We start from the raw sequence: 21,260 nt of genomic DNA, 5'->3' as shown, positions 1-21,260 counted from the left end.
CTTCCGCCCTTTCAGGCAGTGCATTCCGGATCATAGGAACATAGGAACAGGAGGAGGCCATTCAGCCCCTCGTGCCTGCTCCGCCATTTGATAAGATCATGGCTGATCTGTGATCTAACTCCATATACCTGCCTTTAGCCCATATCCCTTAATACCTTTGGTTGCCAAAAAGCTATCTATCTCAGATTTAAATTTAGCAATTGAGCTGGTATCAATTGCCGTTTGCGGAAGAGAGTTCCAAACTTCTACAACCCTTTGTGTGTAGAAATGTTTTCTAATCTCGCTCCTGAAAGGTCTGGCTCTAATTTTTAGACTGTGCCCCAACTCCTAAAATCCCCAACCAGCGGAAATAGTTTCTCTCTATCCACCCGATCCGTTCCCCTTAATATCTTATAAACTTCGATCAGATCACCCCGTAACCTTCGAAACTCTAGAGAATACAACCCCAATTTGTGTAATCTCTCCTCGTAACTTAACCCTTGAAGTCCGGGAATCATTCTAGTAAACCTACGCTGCACTCCCTCCAAGGCCAATATGTCCTTCCGAAGGTGCGGTGCCCAGAACTGCTCACAGTACTCCAGGTGCGGTCTAACCAGGGTTTTGTACAGCTGCAGCATAACTTCTGCCCCCTTGTACTCCAGTCCTCTAGAAAGAAAGGCCAGCATTCCATTAGCCTTCTTGATTATTCTCTGCACCTGTTCATGACACTTCAATGATCTATGTACCTGGACCCCTCAATCCCTTTGGACATTCACTGTTTTTAACTTTTTACCATTTAGAAAGTACCCTGTTCTATCCTTTTTTGATACAAAGTGGATGACCTCACATTTGTCTACATTGAATTCCATTTGCCACAGTTTTGCCCATTCACCTAATCGATCAATATCGCTTTGTAATTTTATGTTTTCATCTACACTGTTGACAATGCCACCAATCTTTGTGTCATCGGCAAACTTAGATATGAGACTTTCTATGCCTTCATCTAAGTCGTTAATAAATATTGTGAATAATTAAGGCCCCAAGACAGATCCCTGCGGGACTCCACGAATCACACCCTGCCAATGTGAGTACCTACCCATTATCCCTACTCTCTGTTGCCTTTCGCTCAGCCAACTTCCTAACCAAGTTCGTACTTTTCCCTCGATTCCATGGGCTTCTAACTTAGCTAACAGCCTCTTATGTGGGACCTTATCAAATGCCTTCTGGTAGTCCATATAAATAACATCCATTGACATTCCCCTGTCCACTACTTTAGTCACCTCTTCAAAAAATTCAATCAGGTTTGTCAGGCACGACCTACCTTTCACAAATCCATGCTGGCTCTCCCTGATTAACTGAAAATCCTCGAGGTGTTCAGTCACCCTATCCTTAATTATAGACTCCAGCATTTTCCCCACAACAGATGTTAGGCTAACTGGTCTATAATTCCCCGGTTTCCCTCTCCCTCCTTTCTTAAAAAGCGGAGTGACATGTGCTCATAACAACTCGCTGCGTTAAAAAAAAATTCTCCCCATGTTGCCTCTGCTTCTTTTGCCAATTACCTTAAATCTGTGTCCTCCGGTTACCTGCCAGTGGAATGTGCAACTCACCACAATTTGGTTTGCTCAAACTAGTTAACATAAGAAATAGGAGCAGGACTAGGCCATACGGCCCCTTGAGCCTGCTCCGCCATTCAACAAGGTCGTGGCTGATCTTTGGCCCCAACTCCACTTTCCTGCCTAATCCCCATATCCCTTGATTCCCCTGGAGTCCAAAAATCTATCCATCTCAGCCATGAATACACTCAATGACTCAGCAACCCTCTGGGGGTAGAGAATTCCAAAGATTCACAACCCTCTGACTGAAGAAACTCCTCCTCATCTCAGTCCTAAATGTCCGACCCCTTATCCTGAGACTATGCCCTCTAGTTCTAGACTCTCCAGCCAGGGCAAACATCCTCTCAGCATCAACCCTGTCGTAGCCCTCTCAGAATCTTGCATGTTTCAATGAGATCACCTCTCATTCTTCTAAACTCCAGAGAGTATAGGCCCATCCTACTCAACCTCTCCTCGTAGGACAGGAGTTGGCTCCATGCCAGCTACCGCTCACACCAATTATCCGCGAATCATAGTTAGGAGCACACTAGTAAGCAGCATGTGACGACTCACCATTTAGTCTGTGTGCTGTTTTCCTCTAACTTCGAGACGGCCTGTACCCCAAAATCCCTCTCCAGAATTTTGATGTTGAAACTCGCGTCCAGGTAGGAGGCACATTCCAAATAGCTGTCCTTTGCATCAGAGACACTGCGATCATCAAAGACCACCGGTACCCCAAAGTCTCTGCGGATGCGCGAAATCATAAAGTTCATCTGCATTGACATAAAAGTGTTGCAGTTGTAATTATAAATATGCACATCGTTTTTTTTCCAAGTAAGGCGAAGGTGGGCCTATCGAGTCAGCCAGCCTGACAGGCAGGCTCACTGCAAATTTGACTTAAAAATACCCCTTAGATTTGGTTCAACATAGAATCATAGAATGATACCGCACAGAGGGAGGCCATTCGGCCCATTATGCCTGTGCCCGGCTCTTTGGAAGAGCTATCCAATTAGTCCCACTCCCCTGCTTTTTCCCTATAGCCCTACAAATTTATCCCCTTCAAGTATTTATCCAATTCCTTTTTGAAAGTCACTATTGAATCTGCTTCCACCGCCCTTTCAGGCAGTGCATTCCAGATCATCACAACTCGCTGGGTAAAATTTTTTTCCTCATGTCACCTCTGGTTCTTTTGCCAATTACCATAAATCTGTGTCCTCTGGTTACCGACCCTTCTGCCACTGGAAATCGTTTCTCATTATTTACTCTATTGAAACCCTTCATGATTTTGAACACCTCTATCAAATCTCCCCTTAACCTTCTCTGTTCTAAGGAGAACAATCCCCGATTCTCCAGTCTCTCCACAAAACTGAAGTCCTCCATCTCTGGTTCCATTCTAGTAAATCTCTTCTGCACCCTCTCTAAGGCCTTGACATCCTTCCTAAAGTCTGGTGCCCAGAATTGGACACAATACTCCAGCTGGGGCCTGACCAATGTTTTATAAAGGTTTAGTATAACTTCCTTGCATCATTCAAGATATTTATTTTGTGTGTAATGATGGTGCGATATGCTCTGTAAAATTCAGTCTTCCAGCCACAATCCTTCAGTTGTAAATTCCCAGTGTCATCCCAGCTGAATCATAAAGATAAGGGAAGCCATTGACCCATCTAGTTCATCCATCCATGGAAACCTACAGGTCACATCACAGCACCTCCCCTTGAATGGCTACTGTGTGACTACCTCCCTTATCTGACCCAGAAGACCATCCTGGGTACTGATCATTCTTTGCGTGATGAAGTGTTTCCTGACATCAGTCCTCAACTTGCCTTTTGCCAGTTTTTAAACCTATGTCCCTTGTCCTGCAGTCATTGTTTAACTTGAAATAACGCTCCAGCTACATTTTTATTCCACTTACAACGTTTTATACTCCTGCAAGGTCCACTTTCATGGCTGAACAGTCCAGGCTTTTCTAGCCCTATCTCCATAACTCAGACCTGGTGACACCGATCAGCCGCGCGGCCCTTCTCTGCACCTCTTCCAGCTCTTGGATTTTCCCCTCGTGCCTCGGAGGCCAAAACTGAACCCGAGGTGCGGCCTGAGCAGAATGCGATGCAGCTTCAACACGATGGCCCTCAGACTGGTACGGATTTGGCAATGCAAAGTGTAAGTCCAATGCCATCATGCTGAAGGAAATGGAGAGGTGCCGAGTACAGGAGAAGACGCTCTTAACTTTCAAATCATGCTTCACCCTTGATTCAACAACAACTTGCATTTACATATCGCCTGTAACATGGTTAAACGTCCCGAGGCGCTTCACAGGAGCGATTTCAAACAAAATTTGACACCGAGCCACGTAAGCAGACATTAGGGCAGGTGGCCAAAAGCTTGGTCAAAGAGGTCGGTTTTAGGGAGGGAGCGGGGCAGAGAGGCTTAGGGAGGGAATTCCAGAGCTCAAGGCCTAGGCAGCTGAAGGCACGGCCGCCAATGGTGGGGCGAAGGAAATCGGGGAGCCACAAGAGGCCAGAATTGGAGGAGCGCAGAGATCTTGCAGGGCTGTAGAGGCGGCGGAGGTTACAGAGATAGAGCGGGGGGAGGGATTTGAGTTCAAGGTGACGTGGAGACAGACTGGGCCAATTTTGGAGATCAGCTCAGTGGTACCGCAGAAGACGTCCTCGGAGGTGGACGCTCCGGGTGTGACAAATGGACCACTGATGAGGCACTCGACCTGGTTGAGCACTTCGGGAAGGCAAAACCCAACTAGGTTCCACAGCTCAGGAAGCTCAGACGGCAGGAAAAAGGCAGGCGTCAAGAGAGACAAGGAGGCTTACCCGACGCTAGTATCAGAAGAGGCAGGAACAGCAGCACATCGATGCTTAATAAAACCATAAACAACAGCAAAGAGACTTGTGAACAAAAGACCAACTTCAGGTGGCTCCCCAATGGAAACCTGTTGACCAATTATAATGGGGTAGAGGAGCAAATGGATCTCTGGGTACAGATACACAAATCACCAAAAGTAGTGACGCAGGTTAATGAGGCCATTAAAAAAAAAAGCAAACCAAGCACTGGGGTTCATTTCTAGAGGGATAGAATTGAAAAGCAGAAAAGTTGGGTTAAACTTGTATCGAACCTTGGTGAGACCACACTTGGAGCACTGGGAACAGTTCTGGTCTCCATATCACAAGAAGGATATGCAGGCACTGGAGAAGGTGCAAGAAAGATTCACAAGGATGATACCAGAACTGAGAGGATATACCAATCAGGAAAGGTTGAACAGGCTGGGGCTCTTCTCTCTAGAAAAGAGAAGACTGAGGGGTGACCCGATAGAGGTCTTTAAAATTATGAAAGGCTTTAATAGGGTAGACGTGCAGAGAATGTTTCCACTTGTGGGGGAGTCCAAAACTAGAGGTGATAAATATAAGATAGTCGCTAATAAATCCAATAGGGAATTCAGGAGAAACTTCTTTACCCAAAGATCGTGGGACTCGCTACCACAAGGAGCAGTTGAGGCGAATAGCATAGTTGCATTTAAGGGGAAGCTCGATAAACAGATAAGGGTGAACGGAATAGAGGGATATGCTGATAGGGTGAGATGAAAAAGGGTGGGAGGAGGCTCGTGTGGAGCATAAACACTGGCATAGACCAGTTGGGCCGAATGGCCTGTTTCTGTGCTGTAGACTCGATGTAACTCGATGAATGTAGTGACTGACTAGAGCGATGGCGGGAGTCCGGCCAGGACCCGCTCACATCCACACCCAGAGTTCCACCTCAGGAGCTCATCGATAGAGCCAGAAACATGCCAAAGAATTGACACGTCGACATCAAGCGAGCCTCCCCCACCCTGGAGGAGATTAGAGAAAACTTGGCTTGAATGGATGAATGGAACAGCACCCGCCACATGTGGCATCACTCCAGAACTCCTGAAAAAACGCCGATGAAACTTCAGCGTCGTTTGGCTGCCACCTGCCGTGGTGTAAAATATCGGTCCTGTTTCTGCGAGGCCAGCCTGTTGCTCGTGCAGTTTTGTCTCTCGGAGTGTTCTTGATGCGAGCGACTATCACTGGAGCCGATACTGACAGTCGGGTGGTATCCCTGTAGTTGCTGCAGTCTGTTTTGGATCCCTTGGCTTTGTAAAAGTACATGAGGATATCTTGGCGCCACTGGTTTGGGAATAGTTCCATCACACCATACTTGTTCAGGCGATTGACAACGTGTTGATGACAGGGTGCATTGGGAAACACGTGGAAGAGGAGAAAGTTATTGGAGCAATCGGATGGTGGGATGGGTCATCATTATGGGAAAATTTGCTATTTTTTGATTGTAAATTGCTGAATTTCTTTATGTGTTTATTCCGTGATAAATATTATTTTTAGGGGTAAATAACGGGCTGTGTGGAGAACTGTCATGGCGGATGTAAGTTGAGGGAACCAAAGATTTTGTGCGATATGATTGGTGAATAAGAAAAATAGAAAATAACCAATTAGGAAAGAGAACACAGAGATTAACCAAAAAAGAAGAAAATTAACTAAATATAAAACAGAAAGCAATGGAAATACACAACTGGTCCATCGGCATGTAAAGTGTGAAGTGGCAGGTTAATGTTATGACCGTAGACCCTTTGTCAGGTCTGGAGTGATGCCACAAATGTCGGGTGCTTTTCCATTTTTCTTTACACATTCTTCAACATCCTGACTCGCAACTGAGGGGCAAAATGTTCCTGGGGAATATCTTTTTAATCCACGTGCAGAGAAGGCAACGTCAGTTGAAATCTGAATAAAGTTTTTATCTAATCTATTAAGGGAGATTTCAGTGTCACAACAGTGGGGCTGTCACATAACGTTAGTTGAGCCCTTAATGTGTCACATAACGTGACGCTCACCGCCCCACCTATAGTTGCAATACTATTAGGATGTCACAACCACTCACTCATGAGACAAAGGGTACTATTCATTTCAAGCAGGGTTAGAGGGAATAATTGGATGAAGGTGTGAAGGAGGGAAGGGAGAGGGAGGAGTGGACTGGAGGGAGGAGGGAGGGAGAGAGAGGAAGATGGTGAAGAAGGAGGGGAGGGGGAAAAGAGAGGTCTGGGGAAGAGGAAAGAGGAAGAGTATGGACTGGGGGGAGAGGAGGCTGGTAAGGAGGAAATGGAAGGATGGTGTAGGGAAGAAAATGGGGAAAGGGAAAAGGAAGGAGGAGTGGATGGGGAGGAGCGGGACAGGGGAAGGAGTTGACGAAAGGGAGAAAGAGGGAAAGGGAGAACGAAGATGGGGAGGAATAGGACGGGGGAAGGTTGTTGAAGAGGGAAAGGGAGGAGGAAGGAAGACGGGAATGGGGAAAGGACTGGGGAGAGGATGGAGAAGGAGGAGGGACCAGGAGGTGAGAGGAGCAAGGGAGGGAAATTGTGGGATGGGCCATCGGTGGAGTAGACTAGCAGCCAGTGTGGAGCTGTGAATGGGAAATGCAGTTGGGGTTGATGGTGGTGGGGGGGGGGGGGGAGGCAGCTCTAAAAGGGGAAGTGAAGCATGGAAGGGAAAGCCTGTGTGGAGGAATTGCAGACAGGGAGGTTGGGGAAAGGAGGGACGGACAATCAGCAGGTGGATTGGAATGGGAAAGTGAAGCCAGAGGTGAACAATGGGACTTGGAGCCAACGGCGAGAGGGGTGGGTGTTGTGGGTGGAGCTTATGATTCTGCACAGTTTTGGTGGGGGGACAGTAGTGTTTAGGTCAGAAATATCAGGTGGGTGGGAAGCTTTTGGTTTTGCTTTCTGTCCTTCATTGCTGCTCGTTTGGACCAAATGCTGTCAATTCCGTTGCTTCTTCGGGGTTTCGCCGTCCACTGGCTACTTGGACTTGCCATCATCTAGCGCAAATCTTCGAGGGGTACTTCTTCCTCATTTTGTGTCGGGGGTACGGGGGGGGGGGGGGGGTGGTGGCGCAAATGAACTGAAACTTGTTAACGAGGAGGGGGCCCAAACAGTTGCTCAAATTCCAGATTTACACGCATGGCGCAGCTGTACCCTTAGCACGGGAATGAAGACAAGTTCAATACAAATAACAAAAGGAACGCTAACAGCAACAACAACTTGCATTTCTACGGCACCTTTAACGTAGTTATACATTCCCGAGGCGCTTCACAGGAGCGATTATCAAACAAAATTTGACACCGAACCACATAAGGAGATATTAGGACAGGTGACCAAAAGCTTGGCCAAAGTGTAGGAAACGTGGCAGCCAATTTGCGCACAGCAAGCTCCCACAAACAGCAATGTGATAATGACCAGATGGTTTTTTTTTCAGTGATGTTGGTTGAGGGATAAATATTGGCCAGGACACCGGGGAGAACTCCCCCTGCTCTTCTTCGAAATCGTGCCGTGGGATCTTTTACGTCCAGCCGAGAGGGCAGACGGGGCCTCGGTTTGATGTCTTACCTGAAAGGCGGCACCTCCGACAGTGCAGCGCTCCCTCGGCACTGCACTGGAGCGCCAGCCTGGATTTCGTGCTCGAGTCTCTGGAGTGGGACTTAAGCCCACGACCTTCTGACTCAGAGGCGAGAGCGCTGACCGACTGAGCCACGGCTGACACCTTATTTCAAGCAAAAGGACCCCCGCCGTCGGGCGTAGCCAAAGCTTGTACTGATGCGCAGAGCGAGGGGGGAGGTTGGCCAAATGAAAGAAAGATACTGGCCTTTGAATTTTACATTGACCCGTCCTCCATCCCAATTAAAACGCCACAGGGGAGAAGGAGATGTGAGCTTTGACCTTAGTCGGTGATTCTTTGACCGTCTCTTCTTCAATCTCGACATCACTGCCCAAATTGGTCCAGACTTTGGATCGGATTTCTTTGAGATCGGGGATCTCTTCAACTTCCTCCTCCTTTTCCTTTTCCTCCACTTTCTGTTCGAAAGACTGCAGGGGGGAGGGTGGGGGGAAACATTTTAAAAATCGAGCGGTGTGACTGACTTTTTCCAGAAGACCACTTACAGGATTTCTTTTTTTTTTGAAAACGGGATTTAGAGAGCAGCAACACACCCGAAGCCCCAGGATCACTGGGAAATCTGGGGCCCTCTCTTTCCCCCCCTACCCCTACCCACCCCCCCCCCGCAAAAAAAAAGCTGCCGAGGCTGGGGGTCAATTGAAAAATTCAAAACTGAGGTTCATCGGTTCTTGTTGGGTGAGGGTATCAAGGGTTACAGAACCATGGTGGGTAAATGGAGTTAAGAATCAGATCAGCCGCAATCCAAATGAATGGTGGAACAGGCTGGAGGGGCTGAATGGCCTCCCCCTGTTCCTATTTTCCACTGGGGATTTCCAGTCCTGGTCTGTTTACAGGGGTCAGGCAAATCAGCTCGTTATATACAATATGTACCCACTGTAAATATATGCCTCCTCACTAACCTAGGGATGCTGTAGCAGACAGTGGGGAGGGGGGAGGGGGAGGCGGGGAGGGGCAGGAGCGGTCGGGAGGGGCGGGGGTGGATGGGAGGGGGCGTGGAGTGGAGGGGGGGTGGGGGTGCGGGAGCTGTCGGGATGGGCGGGGGTAGGGGGAGGGAGGCGGGGCGAGGGGGGGAGGCGGGGGCGGTGGGGTGGGGAGGGGAGGCAGGGGCGGTGGGGTGGGGAGGGGAGGCGGGGGTGGAGGGGAGGCGGGGGTGGAGGGGAGGCGGGTTAGGGGGAGGGGAGGCGGGGGTAGGGGGAGGGGAGGCGGGGGTAGGGGGAGGGGAGGCGGGGGTAGGGGGAGGGGAGGCGGGGGTAGGGGGAGGGGAGGCGGGGGTAGGGGGAGGGGAGGCGGGGGTAGGGGGAGGGGATTTAATTTTAAACTTTTATTGCCGGTCGAAAAGAGGAGGAATCCCGAGGCGGCGGCTCATTTTACAACTCGCCCGGTTTTCTTTTCCGTTGACTTCGATGGCGATAAAAGTTAACGGGATCGATTCTGACCTTTGGGTGACCGACCGGTGACCCCCGAACTCGCAACGAAGGCCGGCCGGGAATTTGAGGCGCCGCCCTCATTAACGTTAGGCGGACTGGCTTCCGGGGAGCCAAACGGGCGTCATCTGCTCGGCCCGGCGGGATTGAGGCCTGCCAGTATTGGGGGGGCCCCCCCCAGCCCCCAGCCCCCAGCATGGTGAGTGGGCAGGGCTGGTGGTGGCGGGGGGGGGGGGCGGGGGTTGCGCGATCGAGGGAGGTCCCGGTGCGGGCAGCGGCCTCGATTATTTACCATGGGACACTCCTGCTCCTCGGGGCCCCACAAAAGACAATCCCAAACTTACCTTGGCTGGTCCTCTGCGGCTCCTTCTAAAATGGCAATCGGAGACAGGCGTGCCCTCCAGGCCCCCAGCACTTCGCCCGGTGTTAACGGCCCCGCTTTGAGACCGTTACCACCCCGTTAACGCCAGGCGATAGAAGTGAAAATTGACCCCAAAATTACCCCTTCCCTCCAGTCACTTTTTTTTTAAGATGGCTGAATTGCATTTTCTAGTATCCATGTAAAAAAAATCACCCAGGGCTGGCCGAGGTGGCCATCTACAGGTCCAGGTCCAGATTGGACGTGGCCCACGGAGTTTGGGGGCGGAGGGGGGCGGAGGGGGGGGGTTGCTCCGACTGCCTCTCTTCTGCGGTCTCGTCCATGCCCGGGTGACCCTGGAGAGAGAGCACGCTCTGTCGGCCAGTACACTTGAGACCGTCCGCGACTGGTGGGCACCGCAGGGTGTACTGGACAGGGGCAATAACATTATTATTAAAGTTGTATAAGTTTCCTTTGTTTTACAGTTTAGTTTGTTACTGGTTGTGCCCCTCTAAAAAGGGGGCACTTTTGTTAGGTTTTTTTTTTGTTTGATGGCACTGTGGCACACCCAGTGCCTCCTCATGGTTTTATTAAGAAAAGGCACACCTGTAAAATGCTCTCCTTCATCGTCTCATTTATGGTCAGGTAGAAACTTTGGCCGTACTTGAAATCTCTATCATAGATGACCAGAAGTTCATCCGCTGGGTAGTCCTTGATTAAAAAAACAAGCAAAGCAGCTTTAGTGGCACTCGGTAAAACTCCCATAAGGTCATGTGGAACTACAGTTATATTTTCTACAGCGGCGTTGTTATAAAGACTTAAATCATCTCATCCTTGAATTTCCCTCAAGTGCTAACTCTCCTCGGGAATTCCTTTTCTATTTAATATTATTCATTACTCTTGCTGCCTTTCAAGTCATACGCAGAATTTAATCTTAGCACATTCATGTAGACATCTTGCCGCGGTACATAATGCTTGAAAAAAAGAGCAACATTTATTTTTCTTGGAAGTAATGGGAGGCCTGGCTATAGAGGGGTTAATGTAACGCTGCTAAGGTAAAACTGATGCTTTTAAAGGGCAGAGAAAAGTAAACCCGCCCAGGTCTGTCTGAATTATTGAGAATTGTAAACAATTTTACAACACCAAGTTATAGTCCAGCAATTTTATTTTAAAATTGCTGGACTATAACTTGGTGTTGTAAAATTGTTTACAATTGTCAACCCCAGTCCATCACCGGCATCTCCACATCATGAATTATTGAGAGAAGCGGGTCGAAAGGCTAACTATTGAAAGTTATATTTTTGGACAGTTATAAATACTATCTCGGTGATTTGGGGCTGAACGGTAGTTGGCGGCAGCTCCTTACCCTCTGGGTATACTTTTCATGTGGTTTAATAATGTTGGAATGAAATGCAGTACCAACCAAAATCAGCTGTTTGAATGGGTGGAAGTCGGAGATAGCCGCCCTTGTCTTCATGTCATTGATGATGTCTTCCTTTTTAATAAGCTTGTAGGGTTTCTCCTCTGTCACGTCGTGGTCAATCACACACTGGAAGATCTCTTGAGTCTTAGAGGTGAGAACAAGAGGGATAATATCCTCGTTGAACACTGCGAAAGTGATTGAAACCTTTAATATTCCCTTTCCGGCGCCCTGGTGACATTGTGGCTTTCTGTTCGAGGCGCACCGTCAGAAGACCGGCAAAAACGCTGCTTATTCCACAAAGTTACTCGAACGTAAAGCAGATTGCTTTGGCTCAATTCGCACTAGGAGATCTATACGGAATGGTGTAGGACGGGAATATGGAGTGGGTGGGGGAGGGGAGTTAAAAATCCTCGGGTTTCGATTCCAGCAGTTACACTGGGCTCACGCCGACCAGAGCTGACGGCGCGAAATTTCGGGGCCGGTGGTGGAGGTACCTAGTCACCGTGGCGGAAAAGGGGGCGCAGGTGACGCCTCGGCTGCATCGCCAATGCCCACCTGGCCATCACAGCCAGAAGCCCCAGCTTCCGCCTGCCCCAGGAGGGGATTGGGGGAGTTACCCGGGCCTCCCAATCCCAGCCATGGACCCCCCCACCCGGCCCGCCTCGGTAATGGCCGATCTTGTAAACATATTTCTTTAAAAGAATATATCCTTCCTGTCAGGAAAACCCCCCCCAACCCCCGACCCGGACCAAGTATATGGCCCAGTACAGGATGTCCTGGCAATTCTGGGGCTGGGCAGAAGCAGCGCACTTTGCCCTAATGTGTCACAGGTAGAGGTGGGGAAGGTCACCTGTGTGAGCGAAACGGGTACTTCAACCCTTATTTAATGTGAGCAGTCAGTTGTGTCTCTGGAGTTGCTCTGTGTGGGAATTCTCTAGTACCCTGCATCTGACTCACAGCTAAAGAAATCCCTTTGATTTGGCAGGAAGTGTGATATTCATCCTTCCTCGGAAAGAACTTGCATTTATGTAGCTTATTGTCTTGTCCTCAGGATGTCCCAAAATACTTTGCAATGAATTAGTTATTGATGTGCGGTCACCGTTGTTTATCTGGGCCATTGCAGCAAACAGCAACTGAGGTGAATGAGCACTCAATTTATTTTTGATGATGTTGGTTGAGAGAGGAATGTTGAGAGGACACCAGACGAATTCCCCTGATTTTCATATACCTCCACCTGGATCACCAGAACAGGCAGACACAGCCTCATTCAAGAGACGGCACCTAAGAGCCTCTATGCTCAAAGTTTTGGAATGGGCTTCAACCCACAGCCTCTGGCTTAGAGGCAAGAGTGCCACCAACCGAGCCAAGCTGACACTTGGTCTGCCTCTTTTACCAGCTATCAAGAACCAATCCAACTAAGAATGCTACCAAGATAAGACTTAATTCCTGGACCATTAACACAAGGCAATCAACGGGTCATTCTCTCTCTTTCTCTTCCTTTCGGATGTTTCTCTCTCTCTCCCTCTGTCTTTTGTTCTGGCCGTTTGTATATTCGGTGGTCCTGTATGTAATGTCTCTCTGTCTGAGCACTTTGATTGCCTTGACAACGGGCAGTTGGAAAGATTATCTGTAATCACCAAGCATTGTTCTCTGACTATAAATGCAGTAACCTTCAAGGAATCCCACACTTCACCTGACGAAGGAGAAAGCCTCCGAAAGCTTGTGATTTTCAAATAAAACTGTTGGACTATAACCTGGTGTTGTAAGATTCCTTACATTTGTCAACCCCAGTCCATCACCGGCGTCTCCACATCAGGGCTAATAGAGGCTGCACAGGGAATTATCCTCCACGTAACTTACCATCAAAGATTGTCCCTAAAAACTAACGGAAAAGAACTGCAAAGATTTCCAACTATGACTTTTCTAGTTTTGTTGAACATTGTATATTGTGTTAAGTCTGGTTATTATATCTTTAGTATCTTGCTGTGTCTTTTTCCTTCTATGTATTAATTTACCTGTAAGTAAAGTTGACCAAGTACCTTAGCCTGTACACAGTGGCCTGGATACAGGGCCTCAGTTTAACATCTCACTCCTTTTCTTTTATTTTGCATCCCGGGGGAAATTTATTTCCCGAGCACAAGCAGATGAAGAAAGCGCAGGAACCTGTGAGAGCAGGTCTCCCCAAACCACCCCACCCCTTGCCCTGTAAAGGTATGACTGTGGGTTATCTCAAGGGGGATGCTGCCCTAACCCTCAACAACAACAACTTGCATTTATATAGCGCCTTTAACATAGTAAAACGTCCCAAGGCGCTTCACATGAGCGATTATCAAACAAAATTTGACACCGAACCACATAAGGGGATATTAGGACAGGTGACCAAAAGCTTGGTCAAAGAGGTAGATTTTAAGGAACGTCTTAAAGGAGGAGAGAGAGGTAGAGAGGTGAGAGGTTTAGGGAGGGAATTCCAGAGTTTAGGGCCTAGGCAGCTGAAGGCACGGCCGCCGATGCTGGAGCGAAAAAAATCGGGGATACGCAAGAGGCCAGAATTGGAGGAGCGCAGAGATCTCGGAGGGTTGTAGGGCTGAAGGAGAAGAGATAGGGAGGGGAAAAGCCATGGAGGGATTTGAAAACAAGGATGAGAATTTTAAAATCGAGGCGTTGCCGGACCGGGAGGCAATGGAGGTCAGCGAGCACAGGGGTGATGGGTGAACGGGACTTGGTGCAAGTTAGGATACGGGCAGCTGAGTTTTGGATGAGCTCAAGTTTACGGAGGGTGCAAGGTGGGAGAACGTTGGAATAGTCAAGTCTGGACGTAACAAAGGCATGAATGAGGGTTTCAGCTGAAGATGAGCTGAGGCAGGGGTGGAGATGGGCGATGTTACGGAGGTGGCGATGGAGCGGATATGAGGTTGGAAGCTCAGCTCAGGGTCAAATAGGACGCCAAGTGTGTAATGATGTGGGAGTGATATCACCTGCGGCCTCGTTTTTCTGGCAGAGCCCCAAAACGAACAACGCCCAAAGGCAGTGGGCATTAGTGCTCGCATGCAGCCCCCTCAGATCAGAGGGTCTGAGAAGGGCAAGGCAGCAGGCACACCACTGCACCAAAAAGGTAAGCACCATTTTTAAAATTTTTTTTTATTCGTTCACGGGATGTGGGCGTCGCTGGCAAGGCCGGCATTTATTGCCCATCCCTAATTGCCCTCGAGAAGGTGGTGGTGAGCCGCCTTCTTGAACCGCTGAAGTCCGTGTGGTGACGGTTCTCCCACAGTGCTGTTAGGAAGGGAGTTCCAGGATTTTGACCCAGCGACAATGAAGGAACGGCGATATATTTCCAAGTCGGGATGGTGTGTGACTTGGAGGGGAACGTGCAGGTGGTGTTGTTCCCATGCGCCTGCTGCCCTTGTCCTTCTAGGTGGTAGAGGTCGCGGGTTTGGGAGGTGCTGTCGAAGAAGCCTTGGCGAGTTGCTGCAGTGCATCCTGTGGATGGTGCACACTGCAGCCACAGTGCGCCGGTGGTGAAGGGAGTGAATGTTTAGGGTGGTGGATGGGGTGCCACCACCCAGTGTTTCCAGCACTCAGGATCATGGGGGCTGGATGTCCAAAAGCAGCAGCCAGAATGTCTCAAAGCCGATCACCATTTCTGCTGTTGAAGGCAACATGGGCCTGCAAGAGTGACGGACTTTCCTCCCCCTGCCTCTTAAGGGTTAACGCCCGCCAATGGACATTCTTGCACTGGGGGGGAACGTCAGGCCAATGCAAAAGGCTGGAAGCTGGAAATACTTTGGGTGAACTCCATCGTCTTGGACCCAGGTGGGAGGGGAAGGGGAGGGGAGGAAAATTGGCATCATTATCTTCTACTTTTGTAGGTTACGAGAGGATGTGATGGCCTTCCCACGTAACCTCCAGTAAGGGATGTACTGCAATTACAGGTTACTGGACTGCACTAACCCGTACCTAAGACTTGAGTTATTAAGAGACTCGGTCTGCTTGTGGAAACTGCCATCTAGCTGCGAACATGAGAATGAGTGTTGGGGGGAAAAGCCTGAACTGTCATAGGCTGCCCGACCACTCTCACATGCTTAAAAAGGACTTTAGAACAAAAAAATTGATAGCTATGGCAAAGATAGAGAGAGAAGAGTTCAATGCTATGTTTAGGAGTAGGCTTGAAATGTCTTTCTCTGCAATTTACATTCAGTGTCTGTGTACAGTTATTATATGAGGTAACCACTGAACCCGGTTCATTACTTTAGCCACTATTTTAACCCAGCCCGCCCGGCAGGAACGAGGCAGGTTTGGGTTAGTTTATACTCTCCGTTGAATTCATCTTGCCTCATCCTCACCTTAAAAAGCCTTCGCAAAAACAGATCTCTTCAACCAACCTTCGAGTTATCTCTCCTAACCCTGCCAAAACAGGCTATGGTGGGGGGGTGGGGGAGGGGGGAGTGGGGGGAGGGGGGAGGGGGGAGGAGGGGAGGAGGGGGGGAGGAGGGAGGAAGGAGGGGAGGGGGAGGAGGGGTCTGCTCTTTCTGTCCTCTATGAAGTGCTTGAGGACATTTTTCTACATAGCACTATGTAAATACAGGTTGATGTTTAAGTGAGAGGTGATAAATACATATGTGTAAAATCTTTACTATGGTGATGGCAAAGCCTAGCAAAGCATATTGAAAAATTCACGACTGACGGGAAGTGAGACAGCACCGCCTTGTAACGTTATCTAGAATTTCCATTCTGTTGAAGTACAATAATTGGAGCAGTATGTCAATGTCTTAGAGAATTATCCATTTCCTGCCCCATTATTATTGTACATCTATATTTATTTCATATACCTCAATAGTTAGTAAACTTAATTATCATTTATACATAACATTTCTACACACAAAGGGTGGTAGAAGTTTGGAACTCTCTTCCTCAAACGGCAATTGATACTAGCTCAATTGCTAAATTTAAATCTGAGATAGATAGCTTTTTGGCAACCAAAGGTATTAAGGGATATGGGCCAAAGGCAGGTGTATGAAGCTCGATCACAGATCAGCCATGATCTTATCAAATGGCAGAGCAGGCACGAGGGGCTGAATGGCCTACTCCTGTTCCTATATTCCTATGATCCTAACAATGTTATGCAACAAGCAAAGCACAGGAATTTTTATAATTGCCAACTCCCCATTGAGTGAAATTGCAAAGATAAGGTCATTTTTGAGGACCACTAGAGTTCCTGTATGATTTTGTTTCTCCCACATCCATACTGACTTATTTGATGGCACAATGTTGCCTGTGGACATCTCAACAAAACCAACTTGATTTGTCCCTACTTTGGACTGCATGTCTTGTTCCTGAGCTACACTGGTATCTTTTCTTTTGCTAAAGGGAAAGGGAGAGGACAGGGAGGGAATTCAAGATGCCAGCCTTGGCTTAGTGGTCGCACCCTCGCCCGAGCCAGAAGGTTGTGGGTTCAAGCCCCGCTCCAGAGATTGAGCACATAATCCAGGCTCAATCTACAGTGCAGTACTGAGGGAGTGCTGCACTGTCAGAGGTGCTGTCTTCAAATGAGAAGTTAAACTAAAGCCCTATCTACCCTCTCAGCTGATGTAAAAGATCCCATGATACTATTTGATGAAGAGCAGGGGAGTTCTCCCAGTGTCCAGTTTCCCATTTATCCCTTAACCAACACCACTAAAAAACAGATCACCTTGTCATTTATCTCATTGCTGTTTGTGGGACCTTGCTGTGTGCAAATTGGCTGCCATGTTTCCTACGTTACAACAGTGACTACAATTCAAAATTACTTCATTGGCCGCGAAGCACTTTGCGACATCCTGAGGTCATGAAAGGCACTATATAAATTAAAGTTTGTTCTTCTTAAACTTTCTTTCAATGATTGTACAAGTGTGCTTTGTGCATAAATGTCATGAGCAAATCTCTTTCCCATTAATGAACCAGGACAAGTTACATCCCAATAAATTATTCCTACTTGAAGATGGAAAGAAGAAAACACTGCTAGAAAACTTACACTCAGTAGGTTCCAGAACCTCCTCTTTCTTTGCTGAAATGGAACATAATGGATATCAATTTCAAAAGATGATACAATTGGAATTAACGACTTGCCCAGCCTAACAAAAGTCAACTAATCCCGAGCACAAAATTCACTCTGAGGCCACAGGGTAGCTGGTGTGGGAAATGGAACTTGTGTGCCAGAGGACTCTTTTATCAGGAATATTGTTGTGGCAGGGATTAAGACTGGACTCTGCCACCTAGTCATGTCGGGTGCTCGAGATGGAGATAATGCTCTGTTCTCAGCACCAGCACCGCCCACATCTCCCAGCATGTTGTTATTTTCACATTGCTGTTAATACGAAGTCTACGTGCTCCCTAAAAAAAGTTAACTTTTGAATCATTAATTTCCACATACAAATAGGATATTACACCCATCTGTATAAGACAGGATGCTTAGAGATGTTGTCCCTTCAAATTTTAACACAAACATAGATTCCATCTCTTTCAGTTCTAAACATAACCTTGTTCTTTTTCTCCCACTGTTGAGACCAGGCTCAGTTGTGAGTTACACATGGAAAAGTCTTCAGTTCAATTTTGCACGTTTTTTTTTTCTTTTTCATTTGTGAAAACGTAGCACTTTTGGAAAAGTTTTCAAACGATTTCTCCGTAGTTTATTTAAGAGTTGGGCTTACATTCATTCAGCATCAGTCGACTGGGTTTCAACTCCTAATTCACCATGATGTCAGGATTTGCTGTGAACATATTGGCCCAGATTTTGCTGAAAATAATAACGGCGTCTGAACAACGCAGGCCTTTATTAATGCGCAAATCGGCCAGCCACTCGCGGCGAGGAAGAGATACCCCGTGAGTTGCGAATCGCCACAAGTTGCTGACTGATTTGTGCCCGCTCCGCCGTTAGCTTTGCGAAAACTTCATCTCGCCCTTAACCTCCCCGTGATTTTCATGAAGTTGCTGCATTCGCACATTAATTGCCCATTAAACTCGCCACAGAAAGATAAGTCTAGTAATTAACAGCGTAAGTACCCTTTTAACAATGTGGTAATTGTTAATGACTGCCAATCAACCTCTCTGGCTCAGAAAGTGAACAATTTCAACTGTGGAGTCTCATTCCTTCAGGTTGTGAATTGTTGTTGAAGATTTTTAAAATTTCAAATTTTTTTTTCTTAATTTTCCTTTCTATCTCTTTTCTCTGTCTCTCCGAACCAAGATCCCGGTTGAGGACGGCCTCAACCGGGATCTTGGGTTCATGTCACACTACACGTAACCCCACCAGCGAACAAATGTTATCTGTTTTTAATATAACGGGTCATTGACTGTCTTCCTTATCTCTCTCTCTCTCTCTCTCTCTCTTTTTTTGGGGGGTTTGTATATTCGGTGGCCTTTTTAGGTGACACCTTTCTGTCTGCTCACTGTGATTGCCTTGGCAACGGGCAGTAATCACCAGGCATTGTTTTGTGATCTTAAAATGCGAAGGATTCGAAAATGTCATTTCCACACCGCCTGAGGAAGGGGAAAGCCCCCGGAAGCTTGTGGGATTAAAAATAAAATTGTTGGACTATAACTTGGTGTTGTAAAATTGTTTACAATTGTCAACCCCAGTCCATCACCGGCATCTCCACATCATCTCTAAACCTAGTCTTTCTTTCCCTCTTTTTATTTCTTTTTCTGTATCTGATCTGACTCCAATTCGTCCTCCTTCTCAGTCCTTCCTCTGTTTATTTTTTTTTATTCGTTCATGGGATGTGGGCGTCGCTGGCGAGGCCAGCATTTATTGCCCATCCCTAATTGCGCGTGAGAAGGTGGTGGTGAGCCGCCTTCTTGAACCGCTGCAGTCCGTGTGGTGACGGTTCTCCCACAGTGCTGTTAGGAAGGGAGTTCCAGGATTTTGACCCAGTGACAATGAAGGAACGGCGATATATTTCCAAGTCGGGATGGTGTGTGACTTGGAGGGGAATGTGCAGGTGGTGTTGTTCCCATGTGCCTGCTAATCTTGTCCTTCTAGGTGGTAGAGGTTGCGGGTTTGGGAGGTGCTGTCGAAGAAGCCTTGGAGAGTTGCTGCAGTGCATCCTGTGGATGGTACACACTGCAGCCACAGTGCGCCGGTGGTGAAGGGAGTGAATGTTTAGGGTGGTGGATGGGGTGCCAATCAAGCGAGCTGCTTTGTCCTGGATGGGGTTGAGCTTCTTGAGTGTTGTTGGAGCTGCACTCATCCAGGCAAGTGGAGAGTATTCCATCACACTCCTGACTTGTTCCTTGTAGATGGTGGAAAGGCTTTGGGGAGTCAGGAGGTGAGTCACTCGCCACAGAATACCCAGCCTCTGACCTGCTCTTGTAGCCACAGTATTTATATGGCTGGTCCAGTTAAGTTTCTGGTCAATGGTGACCCCCAGGATGTTGATGGTGAGGGATTCGGCGATGGTAATGCCGTTGAATGTCAATGGGAGGTACTTAGACTCTCTCTTGTTGGAGATGGTCATTGCTTGGTGCTTGTCCGGCGCAAATGTTACTTGCCACTTATGAGCCCAAGCCTGGATGTTGTCCAGGGCTCGGACTGCTTCATTATTTGAGGGGTTGTGAATGGAACTGAACACTGTGCAATCATCAGCGAACATCCCCATTTCTGACCTTATGATGGAGGGAAGGTCATTGATGAAGCAGCTGAAGATGGTTGGGCCTGGGACACTGCCCTGAGGAACTCCTGCAGCAATGTCCTTAAATCTCATTGTTTAAGGAGATAGACTGTTGGTCGCGTCGTTCACCAAGGTCCCAGATGTCCTGTTTCCCTCGCCATGCTGTTATCAGCTCGCACTTCCAGCAACTTTGTGGGCAAAAAATTTTAAAACCTAAACTTGCACAAACAAGTCTAACTAACGGGGGACACTGCAAGGTGCCCCAATCCAACAAATTCTGGGGCCAACGGTTCCTCCCCTGCGATTGATGCTTATGGCGCACTGGCTTCTAGTGTCACATAACTGGCAAAGAAATGGAGCTCTTTCCGAGCTCAGGGACGGAACTCAACCCAGCCGTCTCGTTAGTTGGAAGTCTACCCCCACAGTAGGAATGTCCATCAACATTTTCCCTCACAGTCTGAGAAGTCTCATGTGCTGTACCCTTGAGGAAGCGTTACTGTAACTTCAGCCCAGCTGGGAAATTGAATAGAAGTGGGAACTGCTTGCACGAGCAACTGTTCAAGTTTGCATACAACGGCCAAAGTGCCGCATTGTCGAAGACACCATCGCTTTCCAGTGGCTAGAAATACCTCCTTTAGCATTAGTCATAGGTGAACCTTGGGTTTATTTATGATCGGGGTCAAGAGGACCCTTGATGTAGGGAGCGTAAAATTAGCCAAGGCTCCTGCCCCAGACGTCGGCAAGTGGACGGAAGTCAGGTGAGGACAGGATTGGGCTTGACCATGTTGTCTCCAGGACTAAAGAGTCCATCAACACTCGGGGTGAAGGCTTAAACAGAAAACAAGTGCCCGTTTACAGTGAGCTACCATTGGGTGCCAGGAGCCAGCGGAACCATACATCCCACAGACGCCAATGGATTTGGGAAAAGGCAAAAAAAAACACAATCGGAGCAAATTTAAAAAAAGATTGATGAGACAGTGAAAAATTGAAGTGGCCACAATAAGGAATAAAGGGAATAAAATTCCACAATACAATTTTCAGGGCTATGGGGAAAGAGCAGGAGAATGGGACTAATTGGAAAATCTTTTTCAAAGAGCCGGCACAGGCACGATGGGCTGAGTGGCCTCCTCCTGTGCTGTACCCAATATGATACTATGATACATCAACAAATCTATAAATGTTGTTACTACTTTATGGATAAAAATTGTGAAATCAACAGATGAGAAGGTGCTTCAGGTTAGACTCAGGTACTGACCAGGAGAATCAGAAGGAGTAACTCGTGACATAAGATTTAATTTCAAAGCATCTAGGAATATAGGAAGAAGAGGAGAGCATTCATCCCCTC

General features: G+C 47.8%; 1 protein-coding gene across 1 annotated transcript in view; it reads right to left on the bottom strand.

The window, feature by feature from the left end:
- Positions 1–21,260, bottom strand: part of dnai3 (dynein axonemal intermediate chain 3) — an 87,123-nt gene that overhangs the window by 60,732 nt on the left and 5,131 nt on the right. The window contains exons 3-7 of the mRNA XM_067989803.1: positions 17,281–17,313; positions 11,271–11,455; positions 10,454–10,558; positions 8,329–8,475; positions 2,148–2,347 (exon numbers count right to left, since the gene is read on the bottom strand). Coding sequence (XP_067845904.1) covers positions 2,148–2,347; positions 8,329–8,475; positions 10,454–10,558; positions 11,271–11,455; positions 17,281–17,313 — 670 coding nt within the window. The remainder of the gene's footprint in view (positions 1–2,147; positions 2,348–8,328; positions 8,476–10,453; positions 10,559–11,270; positions 11,456–17,280; positions 17,314–21,260) is intronic.

This window comes from Heptranchias perlo, chromosome 9 (assembly GCF_035084215.1).
Source record: "Heptranchias perlo isolate sHepPer1 chromosome 9, sHepPer1.hap1, whole genome shotgun sequence".
Lineage (NCBI taxonomy): Eukaryota > Metazoa > Chordata > Chondrichthyes > Hexanchiformes > Hexanchidae > Heptranchias > Heptranchias perlo.
Note: the sequence above shows the minus strand (reverse complement) of the source record. Positions and strands in the feature narration are given on the sequence as shown.